Source organism: Neoarius graeffei, chromosome 1 (assembly GCF_027579695.1).
Source record: "Neoarius graeffei isolate fNeoGra1 chromosome 1, fNeoGra1.pri, whole genome shotgun sequence".
Taxonomy (NCBI): domain Eukaryota; kingdom Metazoa; phylum Chordata; class Actinopteri; order Siluriformes; family Ariidae; genus Neoarius; species Neoarius graeffei.
Genome location: NC_083569.1, coordinates 61,474,782 through 61,488,743, shown reverse-complemented (window position 1 = coordinate 61,488,743; position 13,962 = coordinate 61,474,782). Strand labels below are relative to the sequence as shown.

Below are 13,962 nucleotides of genomic sequence, written 5' to 3'. Positions count from 1 at the left end.
AGCCTTGCGTTCTGGCTGAGAGAGGGAAAACAGTCTGCCACGAGGAGGGGTAGTCCCAGGGAGCAAGTCGATGGCACAGTCGTAGGCCCGGTGCGGAGGAAGAACGGCGGCCCTGCTCTTGCTGAATACTTCCTTGAGATCCCAGTACTCTGTGGGAACTTGAGATAACTCGGTGAGATCAGGGGGCTCGGCAGGAGACACAGGAGAGCTAGAGAGCAGACAAGAGGCATGGCATGCAGGGCCCCATTCCACAACCTGGCTTGTTACCCAGTCTATGCGAGGGTTGTGGCGAATAAGCCAAGGAAGGCCTAGAATAACTGGGAACTCAGGTGAAGGAATCAGGTGCAGGGATATTTCTTCCTTGTGACCTTGAGACTGGAGGAAGACTGGAGAAGTAACTTGGGTGACTCTTCCATCACCTAACGCTTGGCCATCGAGGGCAGACACAGACAGAGGGACTTCAAGAGGTGCAGTAGGTATATTGATGCTTTGGGCGAAGTGAATATCCATAAAGTTCCCAGCCGCCCCTGAGTCTATCAAAGCTTGACAAGAGTGGACAGACTCACCCCAGGAGATGGAGACCGGGATGTAGATTCCTTGGCCAGGGAGTCCGGGAGAGAGGGTAGGCCCCGTCACAACCCTCCCTCGGCTGGACGGGGCGGTCCTTTTCCCAAGAGTTCGGGACATGATGCTCGGAAGTGACCAGGCTTGCCACAGTAGATGCAGCACTTGTCCCTCCTTCTGCGCTCCCTCTCAGATGCGGAGAGGCGAGTACGACCCACTTGCATGGGTTCTGGACAGTCACTGAAGGAGGTAGACGGTCTCCAGGTAGAGGTAGGGAGGCTGGGGGGGCTCAAGGCTTGGTGGCGTTCTCTCATCCTGTTGTCCAGACGAATAGCATGTGAGATGAGGGTTTCGAGGTCACTTGGGCATCCAATAGAGGCCAGACCGTCCTTGATGGGGTCAGACAGACCATGGTGGAAGGCTGACACCAGGGCAGTCTCGTTCCATCCACTTACTGCTGCGAGTGTTCGGAACGAGATGGCGTAATCTGCTACGCTTCCTCCTTGCCGGATGGACATGAGCTTTCGGGCTGCGTCGGTACTGATGTCTGCCTGATCGAAGACCCGAAGCATCTCTTCAGAAAACAGCTGGAAATCAAAGCACTCAGGTCCCTGTCTTTGCCAGATAGCAGTAGCCCAGGCTCGCGCCTTACCAGCTAATAAGGTGATCACAAAGGCAATCTTGCGGCGATCCGTAGTGTAGGTGGTAGGCTGAAGCTCAAAGGTGAGTTGACACTGGGTAAGGAACTCTCGGCACTCACTGTGCTTGCCCTCATACCTCTGTGGTGCAGGAAGGCTGGGTTCGCGAGGTGAAGAAGGCAGCATGGCAGGAGGCACTGGAGCAGGAGTGGGAGCTGGAGCAGGAGATGCAGGCAGAGATGTCAGCTGTGCCAGGGTTTTCCCAATTTGCTGAAGCAGTTCCTCGTGGCGAGCAAGGGCCTCACGTTGGCTGGTGAGCGTACGTCCATGAGCGTCCATGGTCGCTCCGAAGCGTGTCAAAGCTGCCATAATTCCCTGAAGGTTGGCCGGGTAGACAGTTGAAGCAGCCTCTGCTGAGTCGGTCATGACGGAGTCTTTCTGTTAGGGTTTTGCTGGGATTCGAACCTGGTTCGTTGGTGTGATGATCCAGCAAACCCCCACTAGGCCACCAGGGGAATGACTCAAATGCAGAGGCGTGAGGCGGAAGTAGAAAAAGTAACAAAAGGTTTATTTATACTATGTACACTATATACAATCCAGGGTAAAACAAAAAAAACAAAAACAAAGAGTATAATTCAAAAAGAAAAAGGCAAAAATGCAAAAGCTCAGAAGATCCACAAAACACAGTACAAAGGAAACTGGAGATAAACATAACAGCACAAAGACTCCGTGACAAGAGGACTGAACTCAGGGGTATAAATACACAAACTAATTAAGGACACAGGTGAAGATAATTAGGACTAACAGGCAATTAACAAAAAAAAAAACACAAAACACAGGAACAGTGGCGGCCTCTAGAGGCCAAAATAAATATGACACGAAAAGGAAATAACAGCGGCCTCTAGAGGCCAAAACAGTCCAAGTCCTAACAAGGATCACCAATCCCCCTAATTCTGCGCCGACAAATAGTGGAGCAATATCAGAAAGGAGTTCGACAGTGTAAAATTGCAAAGAGTTTGAACATATCATCTACAGTGCATAATATCATCAAAAGATTCAGAGAATCTGGAAGAATCTCTGTGCGTAAGGGTCAAGGCCGAAAAACTATACTGGGTGCCCGTGATCTTCGGGCCCTTAGACAGCACTGCATCACATACAGGCATGCTTCTGTATTGGAAAACACAAAATGGGCTCAGGAATATTTCCAGAGAACATTATCTGTGAACACAATTCACTGTGCCATCTGCCGTTGCCAGCTAAAACTCTATAGTTCAAAGAAGAAGCCGTATCTAAACATGATCCAGAAGCGCAGACGTCTTCTCTAGGCCAAGGCTCATCTAAAATGGACTGTGGCAAAGTGGAAAACTCTTCTGTGGTCAGACGAATCAAAATTTGAAGTTCTTTATAGAAATCAGGGACGCTGTGTCATTCAGACTAAAGAGGAGAAGGACGACCCAAGTTGTTATCAGCGCTCAGTTCAGAAGCCTGCATCTCTGATGGTATGGGGTTGCATTAGTGCGTGTGGCATGGGCAGCTTACACATCTGGAAAGACACCATCAATGCTGAAAGGTATATCCAGGTTCTAGAGCAACATATACTCCATCTAGAGCAACATATATGCCATCTATGTTCTATTCTGAATAAAATATGGAATTTTGAAACTTCCACATCATTACATTCCATTTTTATTTACAATGTGTACTTTGTCCCAACTTTTTTGGAATCGGGGTTGTAGATAAACCCTCCATATTGGTCACTTTGTAGGTATACAATTACCACTGTTAATCCATTTGCTGCAATTTATCAGCCTTCTTCTACTCTGGACATGTATAGAACAACAAAAACAAGAAGCCTTTATTTATCACATGTACACTCAAGCACAGCAAAATTCCTCCAGTGCATTTAACCCATCTGAGGCAGTGACCACAGACATGCAAGCAATGAGCACACACATACCCAGAGCAGTGGGCAGCTATGCTACAGCACCCAGGGAGCAGTTGGGGGTTACAGTGGATATAAAAAGTGTCCACACCCTGTTAAAATGATAGGCTTTTCTGATGTAAAAAATGAAACCACGATAAATAATTTCAAAACTTTTCCCACCTTTAATGTGACCTATAACCTGTACAATTCAATTGAAAAACAAACAAATCTGTTCGGGGGAAAAACATAAAATATCAAAAATGTACAATACACTGGTTGCATAAGTGTGCACACCCTTAAACTAATACTTTGTTGAAGCACCTTTAGATTTAATTACAGCATTCAGTCTTTTTGGGTTCACACCTGCCATCAATTAAAAGGACTCTGATTAACCCCAAATAAAGTTCAGACATTTACTCCGTTCCATCCTCCAGCAAAAGCCAGGGTTCACAGAGAGCATACAAAGCGTCAGAGGGATCTCACTGTTGAAAGGTATCAGTCAGGAGAAGGGTACAAAAACATTTCCACAGCATTAGATATACCATGGAGCACAGTGAAGACAGTCATCAAGAAGTGGAGAAAATATGGGACAACAGTGACATTACCGAGAACTGGACGTCCCTCCAAAATTGATGAAAAGACAAGATGAAAACTGGTCAGGGAGGCTGCCGAGAGGCCTACAGCAACACTGAAGGAGCTGCAGGAATTTCTGGCAAGTACTGGTTGTGTACTACATGTGACTACAATCTCCCGTATTCTCCATATTTCTGGACTATGAGGTAGGGTCAAAGAAAAACATCCAGGCCCGGCTAAATTTTGGAAAAAAATAAATAAAATACATCAACTCTCCCAAAAGCATGTGGGAAAATGTGTTATGGTCTGATGAAACCAAGATTGAACTTTTTGGCCATAATTCCAAAAGGCATGTTTGGAGCAAAAACAACACTGTATCACCAAAAGAGCACCATACCCACGGTGAAGCATGGTGGTGGCAGCATCATGTTTTGGGGTTGTTTTTCTTCAGCTGGAACAGGGGCTTTAGTCAAGGTGGAGGGAATTATGAACAGTTCTAAATACCAGTCAATTTTGGCCCAAAACCTTCAGGTGTCTGCTAGAAAGCTGAAGATAAAGAGGAATTTCATCTTTCAGCATGATAATGAAGGAAGAGTGGGCAAATATTGCCAAGTCTAGATGTGGCAGGCTGATAGACTCCTACTCAAAAAGACTGAATGCTGTAATTAAATCAAAAGGTGCTTCAACAAAGTATTAGTTTAAGGGTGTGCACACTTATGCAACCAGCTTATTGTACGTTTTTTTTTTTTTTATGTTTTCCCCCTAACAGATTTGTTTGTTTTTCAATTGAATTGTACAGGTTATAGGTCACATTAAAGGTGGGAAAAGTTTTGAAATTATTTATCATGGTGTCATTTTTTACATCAGAAAAACCTATCATTTTAATGGGGTGTGTACACTTTTTATATCCACTGTAGGTGCATTGCTCAAGGGCACTTTAGCCCAACCTTCAGGCTATGGCTGCCCCATATTAACCTAACCATATGTGGTGGAAACCAGAGCACCCACACAGACACGGGGAGAACATGCCAGCTCCACACAGAAAGGCCCCGATCGGCCACTGGGCTCAAACCCAGAACCTTCTTGCTGTGAGGTGACAGTGCTAACCACTACACCACCATGCCACCCCTAACAAAATCCATCCATTATCTGTAGCCACTTATCCTGTTCTACAGGGTCACAGGCAAGCTGGAGCCTATCCCAGCTGACTATGGGCGAGAGGCGGGGTACACCCTGGACAAGTCACCTGGTTATCGCAGGGCTGACACCCCTAACAAAATGATATACAGTGGTGCTTGAAAGTTTGTGAACCCTTTAGAATTTTCTATATTTCTGCATAAATATGACCTAAAACATCATCAGATTTTCACACAAGTCCTAAAAGTAGATAAAGAGAAACCAGTTAAACAAATGAGACAGAAATATTATACTTGCTCATTTATTTATTGAAGAAAATGATCCAATATTACATATCTGTGAGTGGCAAAAGTATGTGAACCTTTGCTTTCAGTATCTGGTGTGACCCCCTTGTGTAGCGATAACTGCAACTAAATGTTTGCGGTAACTGTTGATCAGTCCTGCACACCGGCTTGGAGGAATTTTAGCCCGTTCCTCCGTACAGAACAGCTTCAACTCTGGGATGTTGGTGGGTTTCCTCACATGAACTACTCACTTCAGGTCCTTCCACAACATTTTGATTGGATTAAAGTCAGGACTTTGACTTGGCCATTCCAAAACATTAACTTTATTCTTCTTTAACCATTCTTTGGTAGAACGACTTGTGTGCTTAGGGCCGTTGTCTTGCTGCATGGCCCACCTTCTCTTGAGATTCAGTTCATGGACAGATGTCCTGACATTTTCCTCTAGAATTCGCTGGTATAATTCAGAATTCATTGTTCTATCAATGATGGCAAGCCATCCTGGCCCAGATGCAGCAAAACAGGCCCAAACCATGATACTACCACCACCATGTTTCACAGATGGGATAAGGATCTTATGCTGGAATGCAGTGTTTTCCTTTCTCCAAACATAACGCTTCTCATTTAAACCAAAAAGTTCTATTTTGGTCTCATCCGTCCACAAAATATTTGTCCAATAGCCTTCTGGCTTGTCCACATGATCTTTAGCAGACTGTAGACAAGCAGCAATGTTCTTTTTGGAGAGCAGTGGCTTTCTCCTTGCAGCCCTGCCATGCACACCATTGTTGTTCAGTGTTTTCCTGATGGTGGACTCATGAACATTAACATTAGCCAATGTGAGAGAGGCCTTCAGTTGCTTAGAAGTTATCCTGGGGTCCTTTGTGACCTCGCTGACTATTACACGCCTTGCTCTTGGAGTGATCTTTGTTGGTCGACCACTCCTGGGGAGGGTAACAATGGTCTTGAGTTTCCTCCATTTGTACACAGTCTGTCTGTGGATTGGTGGAGTCCAAACTCTTTAGAGATGGTTTTGTAATGTTTTCCAGCCTGATGAGCATCAGCAACACTTTTTCTGAGGTCCTCAGAAATCTCCTTTGTTCGTGCCATGATACACTTCCACAAACATGTGTTGTGAAGATCAGTCTTTGATAGATCCCTGTTTTTTAAATAAAACAGGGTGCCCACTCACACCTGATTGTCATCCCATTGATTGAAAACACCTAACTCTAATTTCACCTTCAAATTAACTGCTAATCCTAGAGGTTCACATACTTTTGCCACTCACAGATATGTAATATTGGATAATTTTCCTCAATAAATAAATGACCAAGTATAAGATTTTTGTCTCATTTGTTTAACTGGGTTCTCTTTATCTACCTTTAGTACTTGTGTGAAAATCCGATGATGTTTTAGGTCATATTTATGCAGAAATATAGAAAATTCTAAAGGGTTCACAAACTTTCAAGCACCACTGTACCTAAAAGATATACCTAACACAATGACTAATAAGTAGAATAAGCTGGCAACTCATCCATCATGTATACTGCTTATCCATCAGGGTCACACTAGAGCCAATCCCAGCTGACTTCAGGTGAGAGCTGGGGTACACCCTGGGCAGGTCACCAGGCTATTGCAGACTTAACACAGAGAGACAGATAGCCATTCACACCTATGGGCAATTTAGAGTAGCCAGTTGACCTAATCTGCTCATCTTTGGACTGTGGGAGAAAATCAGAGCACCAGGAGGAAACCCACACAGGCACAAAGAGATCACGCAAACTCCACACAGAACAGCCCAGGGGTCAGCCGCCAGGTTCAAACCCAGAGCCTTCTTGCTGTGAGGAGACAGTGTTAACCACTGCACCATCATGCCAGCTGGCAAATCAGTGTATCTTATTTCAATTATTATAAATAATATCCATGGACCCATACAGTAGATATCTTCCTCGTGTTCAGGGTTCTCCTGATTTCATGTTTGTATGCACAAGTGTAATTGCAAATAAAAGATCTAGGAAATGTTACAGGAACTAAATTAACTTCAATATTTAATATTACAAATACAACTTTTTTTTCCTCCCAGTTTCATTTTACCTTGTTACTCTCAGAGCCATAACATCATTTCTAAATGATTTTTCATGATTAAAAAAAAAGTAATCTAAGTACATGTATTTTCAAGTATTGTTCCATCTTGGAATGTTTCAAATGGAAATATATTTTTCAAATTTTATTTGGAATTTTAAAAAGTTTCATTTGGTTTCCTTTGAACCCAAAAAAAACATAAATAATTATGATCATTGCTTGGGTGGGCACTGACCCTGAAACCAAACTTTAAATGTAATCTAGTGCCCACTGTACAGAGAGATTGTGAGTTCAGAAGTTGCCAGGGGATCCCCCGACTCACAACTGGTAGCACTAACAGGGCCTTTCAATAATCAACCTAACTTCATCCAGAGCGATGTAAAGCTCAGATCCAGCCAAGCCCACATCACAGCCCACGCCAGAGCAGCCTGGAATGGATGTGACACAACAGACCCAGTAGACTGGGAGCCTGAGAAATGAGTGAACATACTGTACTGTACACACACATTTTCCGTTGCACACACACACAGATCTGTCTTTATTTTGTGGTAATTAGTCTCCCATGGTGCCCTTATTTCACCAGGCTGATTCTTCACTGGTTGCCCAGTCACTCTCAGCACCTCAGGCCCATCCAAGCCCAAAGCCATTTATGCCCATTTTTGTTCTCTACTTCTCCAACTCAAGCTTTACCCTTAACTTTCCTGCTTCAGGACTGAGTATGTTGATGTGAATTTCTTGCTGTTGATGTCTCAGATCAGTGTTTCTTTCTCTCTCTCTCTCACACACACACACACACACTTTCATTCAATTCCTGCGATTGCCAGACCTTGTCAAAATCTCACACCTTACAAGTATTAATTCAGTTTCAACTCTCACATTCTCTCTCTTTTTTGTCTTTCAATTACCCCTGGTCAGTTTGGCTTTGTCTGACTTCCAGCTTTGTAAACTGAAAATTGTTCACTATCTTTACCAGTGAGCACTCCAGGGCAAAGATGGCCGCTGGTCCAGTCTTCTCCAGAGGCTCCATGCGGCAACGCCAGCGGCGACGGCGGAACGAATCAGTCTTCCTTTGCTTTAGGTGGAACTTCCAGCCAAAGAGAGAAGCATACTCCCAACCCTCCCTCTCCGACTCATCTGGACGCTGCTGTTGGAGGTCACACACGCGCACACACACACATTGAAGAGCGTTAACTCAACAGCTCTAGAATTAAAGAAATTTTTCAGATCTGCGCTCTCAGAGCACCACCATGAGGAGAGCATAGGAAATGGGAAGAATGAAGGTTATGTGCTTCATCTCTCTCTCTCTCTCTCTCTCTCAGCCTGACTCATCCTGAAGTGGTTTCCAGTGTACCTCTTTATCCCTTGGCTTCTTTGTCTCATCGATCATTGAAAACAGTGAGATAATCTCAAAAATACATCATTGTTAATAATACATGTGTGTTTTAGCTATGATGTCTATGGGGTTTTCAGGATACACACAGATTTTCAAAAACAGAATCTCTTTCTCTGTCCTTCACACACACACACACGTACACTCTTCCACAGATGATTAACATTAGGCATATTTGTGGTAAGACGCTAAATTTGGATGAGCTGTGGATTTCTTGCCAAGGCAGAATAAGACTCATAGATTAGAGACATGGGATCGATTTCAGATTAGTGTCAGATGGTGTGATTGATTAGGTGTCCTCTCAACCTCCATCTACAATTCAGAAGAACCCCACTTTCATCTGCCAAATACTCTACAGAACTCCACTCACCATTCCACCACACTGACATTTCCCAGAATCCCCCTGAACTCAGACAGCGGGTATGGAGCATCAAACTGAGAGTAAAGAGTAGTGTTGAAGTGGAGATTTTTTTTATCTAGTTCCCAATACAAGAGTGAAGAAAAGTTTGAATTTTATTGCACTGATGAAAACCATATGACTAAGATTTAACCAATAATGGTGAGATAGCAATGTGGTACCTTTCTGAGTGCTTCCATTTTTTGCAGGTCTCGGCGGCGAAGGCGGATCCAGCGACGTCGGCGATTGGTGTGATACATTTTCTCAGCTGGAACCCAAGACTTAGGCCGACGGTCAGGCGGGATGGTAATGCCATACTCCCACCCTGCAGATAATGGTAATAACAAAGGCTTTTGGTTGTCTTTTAGATAATAAAATATTCTTTAAGTCAAATAAGTAAATTAGCAACAACGTCCATAATATCTATTCTTAATGCTATTCTCAAGTCTCCATCAATGAACAGTTGATAACTACAACAAAATAGACCATTTCAAAACTATAATGAATATCCTGGTTACACAACTGCACATTTTGACCATATAGATCCAATTATAGATACGAGTTATTTATCATCACGCTATCTGTTATCACCCAAATGAGGATGGGTTCCCTTTTGAGTCTGGTTCCTCTCAACGTTTCTTCCTCATGTTGTCTCAGGGAGCTTCTCCTTGCCATCATCACCTCTGGCTTGTTCATTAGGGATAAATTTATAAGTTTAAAATGTATACTTTTCCTTTAAAGCTGCTTTGCGACAATGTCTATTGTTAAAAGTGCTATACAAATAAAATTGACTTGACTTAATGCAATCTCAATAGCAAAAGTCCATTCTCATCTCATTATCTCTAGCCGCTTTATCCTGTTCTACAGGGTCGCAGGAAAGCTGGAGCCTATCCCAGCTGACTACAGGCGAAAGGCAGGGTACACCCTGGACAAGTCGCCAGGTCATCACAGGGCTGGCACATAGACACAGACAACCATTCACACTCACACCTACGGTCAATTTAGAGTCACCAGTTAACCTAACCTGCATGTCTTTGGACTGTGGGGGAAACCGGAGCACCCGGAGGAAACCCACGCAGACACGGGGAGAACATGCAAACTCCACACAGAAAGGCCCTCACCGGCCACGGGGCTCGAACCCAGACCTTCTTGCTGTGAGGTGACAGCGCTAACCACTACACCACCGTGCCGCCACTCAAAAGTCCAATCGATCCATAAATTATACAGGTTTATCATAGACAATGGTAAAACAACATTATAGTTTCTATACCTTGATCATCTACAGCCCGTTTTAGGTCTTTACTCCATTCCTCATCTTCCCACATCCAGCCTGGAGGACACTCAATATCGTCTTTAGGCACTGCTTTCTCTCCATTCTGTTCCCCGATGGACAAATGCAAAACAGCATTTCAGTCTTTACTGTTCGCAGGGCTACTTTAGGACAAGACTTCTTCTTTAATTTCAGTTTGGATAACCAAAGAATGGACATCAATAAACATTATATGCAGACAAATCCTATTCAACTTTATAAAGTTTTATATGCTCACCACATCTGTGTAACCTTCTGGCATGCCGATCCATTGTCCCCCTGGCAGCCGCATCTGATTCTCAAACACTTCCTCCATAAAAGTCATGTGTCCAGCATCCACATCATATAGCAAGCTGGACAACATAAAAATATGGGGAAAACAACATCTGGTCAATAAAGCTTAATAAGGATTCACTGGATTATGCAATTAAGAACATGCTCGGTGTCAGCTAAGTACGCTCAATACACAAGCTTAGAGCTATACAGATAGGCCAACACCTCAAGTGTGCTAGATCAACATGCAAAGACATCTTTTTTTGTGTGTGAAAGAGAGCATGGATGAGAGTAAGCCAGTAGAATTTAGTGTGGAACATACGTTTTCTCTGGGCTGATGTACCAGTCTCCAGCCCATGCCCAGCCTGGTGAGGGTTTAAAACTCTCCTTGGGCAGCTTCACCTTCCCGGTGATGTCACTGAACTTGGGGTAAGTGAGCCCTGTTGTCCCCCAGTTTCCCACCAGAGCTAATTTAGTCTGGTTCTCATACTACAGGAAACACAGTAGGAAGAAAACATGAAAAACACAACAAAACCAGTAACAGTCTAGTAGAGTTACAAGTCACAAACAATACTTAATTATCTGAATGACAAGTGGGGCTGAGAACTAATACTATACCTTCATGGAAATTACAGTATATCAAATTATCTCCTCGAGAATTCAGTTAAACTGCTGCCATACAACCCATAGAAAGCTAAATGCCAGCTAAACTAACAGTGGGAACTCCCTCTAGAACGTGCCATAATGTGTCATGCAAGTCTCTGATTTATTTGGGTGCTGCATGTTTAAAGCTTCTATTCAAAGACGTAAGTACTTCTTCAATTTTTCCTGCTGTTAAATAAGATTTCAATTTGCGATGACCCTTGTCCTTTAAAAGTATGTCTGGTGTGTTTTTCCTACTTACCTGAAATAATTCCAAAGCATTGTGTTGCTAGCAAGTTTTGCACAGCCAGATGAAACAGTAAGCACACAGCTGGCTAGCAAAGGTTTTCAAACAGTAGGCCTAGTTCGTGTAAATAGACTTTTATTAAATTTGGTATGCAATTTGTGCAATTATGGGTACTATTTGTCCAAAAAGCAGATGAACTCACAAGGCACGTATGCAACGTAGCTACACATCTAGCTAACAGAGTCAATTAAACTTGCAGACTATCAGTTCAACAGAGCTAAATAAAATATGGATGGTCAAAGAAAATGACTGTGAACTGACTATTTTCAAAAGAGGTAGGATGATCTAGCATTCTTTTTGCTAATTTTTCAAGGTTTTACTGTGTCATGAGGTACTGTTTGTCATTTTTATGCCAAAATTGACAAAGAATACTAAAATACCTAAAGCCTGAAAACTTGCCTTAATCACATTTCCATGATAATGTTAAAAGCTTCTTATTTTTACAGAGACATTGAATAGTAATGTTCCCACATTGTTGGTCCCATGAAAGAAGTAGACTTTAGAAGTAAACTTCTAAAACCTGTTAATCCTTTGGTCCAGTTCACTATGCTGTTTCAGTTAGCTCGGCCTCCTTATCTCTTACAGCAGTACACTTGTATATACCTTTGCCTCAGTTATCGACAACGTCAGCGATACTTCTGAACACACAGATTTTCAACCATGTTTGAAAATCCTGATGGCATGTGGGTGCACGGGTGTGAGAGAAATACACGAAGGTGACTTGACAGCTATATTAACAGCAGGGTTTTTCGAATCTTATTTTTAATGATGTTTTACAGTAATCAACAGTTATTTTAGCACTGTTCTGTTTTGAGTAATCATTTCAAATAGGTCTTTTTGAGACAACAAGGTTAAACTCAATTTATACAGCAATACGTGAGGATATATAACTGAAATGTTTAAAAATTGCTTACTGTCTCTGCAAACACAGACAGTTTGCCCTCTGAAAACTGGTTGAAGTGCTTGACATCAGCAGCCAAACCAAACCACACCTTCACTCTGAGCTGTGCTGGGATCTTATAGTCCTCGCTACCACCCTGAGGGTACTAAAACATACACCAAGAAGTCGATTTAACAGTTTATAGTTCATAACAAACTTACACATTGGAAGAGTTGTTTCCATTGCTTGCTCTGTAGCATACACACCTTCATGAAGACAGTTTGCAGCTGACCACAGCGTTTGCCGCAGTAACCCTGAGAGAAGAGTACCTCATGGGCTGGGATTCTGTGGTACGCAACTCTTTTTTCCCCCTGAAGCATCCAGATCACTATGTCTGGCAGACTGTTCTGAGGCTGAAAAAAGGGTAAAATGATTAAGAAAGAAATCCCAAAAGCAGTAACTCATGATGAACTCATTTTGCCAGGCATAGGTAAATTTTGGAGGCGGCACGGTGGTGTAGTGGTTAGCGCTGTCGCCTCACAGCAAGAAGGTCCGGGTTCGAGCCCCGTGGCCGGTGAGGGCCTTTCTGTGTGGAGTTTGCATGTTGTCCACGTGGGTTTCCTCTGGGTGCTCCGGTTTCCCCCACAGTCCAAAGACATGCAGGTTAGGTTAACTGGTGACTCTAAATTGACCGTAGGTGTGAATGTGAGTGTGAATGGTTGTCTGTGTGTCATCCCTGTGATGACCTGGCGACTTGTCCAGGGTGTACCCCGCCTTTCGCCTCTAGTCAGCTGGGGTAGGCTCCAGCTTGCCTGCGACCCTGTAGAACAGGATAAAGCGGCTAGAGATGAGATGAGGTAAATTTTGGCACCCCCTACTGTTCATGTGAAAATATTACATTTTCAAATAACAATATTATTTAAAGACAATTAGGTTTAAAAAAAAAAGGATCAAATTGCTTACTGGTTTTAACTATGATCAAGGTTCTTTGTTGCATGTACTGATTGTATAACATAGATGATTGTATCAACTCTCAACTCTCAGCAGCATTAGCTGTTGTAATGTTAGACAGCATATTAGTATGGTAATTTTCAACTGATAAAGAGTCCTTCCCATGCCATCAAGGCACATTGGGCATTTCTATAGCCCTCAGCCTCTCGCTTATTACATAGCTAGGGTTACAGGTCAACTGATAAAGAAGTCAAATAAATTGGTTTACTTCTTAAACATAACATTAATCATTCTGTATTATAGTAATTCTGTTCTGGTTGAGTGAGAGACAGACTTGAATAAAATATAAATACTGAATGACAGAAGAGAGAGAGAGAACAAATAAGAAAAACTGAGATAGAAGAGAAAACAAAGAAATCTTTGCATTTTAAACTCCGCTGAGACAGATACATTGTGTACCCTGCTCTCTCCGGAATGTGACTTTCTGCCACCAAAGAATGCTAGAAAAACAAAAAAGACAGAAACAAAGAGCAAAACAAAAGAAAACAGAAAAAATAAGGAAATGATGCGTAAAAGGAGTAACTCTAAAACAGTCAATATTGTTTTAGATTTTTGCA

General features: G+C 42.8%; 1 protein-coding gene across 8 annotated transcripts in view; it reads right to left on the bottom strand.

Moving 5' to 3' along the window:
* Window positions 1–13,962, bottom strand: part of dysf (dysferlin, limb girdle muscular dystrophy 2B (autosomal recessive)) — a 151,934-nt gene that overhangs the window by 76,783 nt on the left and 61,189 nt on the right. For 7 of the 8 annotated variants that reach the window (XM_060936039.1, XM_060936048.1, XM_060936077.1 and 4 more), the window contains 7 exons: window positions 12,661–12,807; window positions 12,429–12,560; window positions 10,888–11,054; window positions 10,531–10,645; window positions 10,254–10,359; window positions 9,166–9,308; window positions 8,167–8,340 (listed from right to left, as the gene is read on the bottom strand). In XM_060936039.1, the coding sequence (XP_060792022.1) occupies window positions 8,167–8,340; window positions 9,166–9,308; window positions 10,254–10,359; window positions 10,531–10,645; window positions 10,888–11,054; window positions 12,429–12,560; window positions 12,661–12,807 (984 nt within the window). The remainder of the gene's footprint in view (window positions 1–8,166; window positions 8,341–9,165; window positions 9,309–10,253; window positions 10,360–10,530; window positions 10,646–10,887; window positions 11,055–12,428; window positions 12,561–12,660; window positions 12,808–13,962) is intronic. The other variant, XM_060936030.1, reaches the window with a different exon arrangement.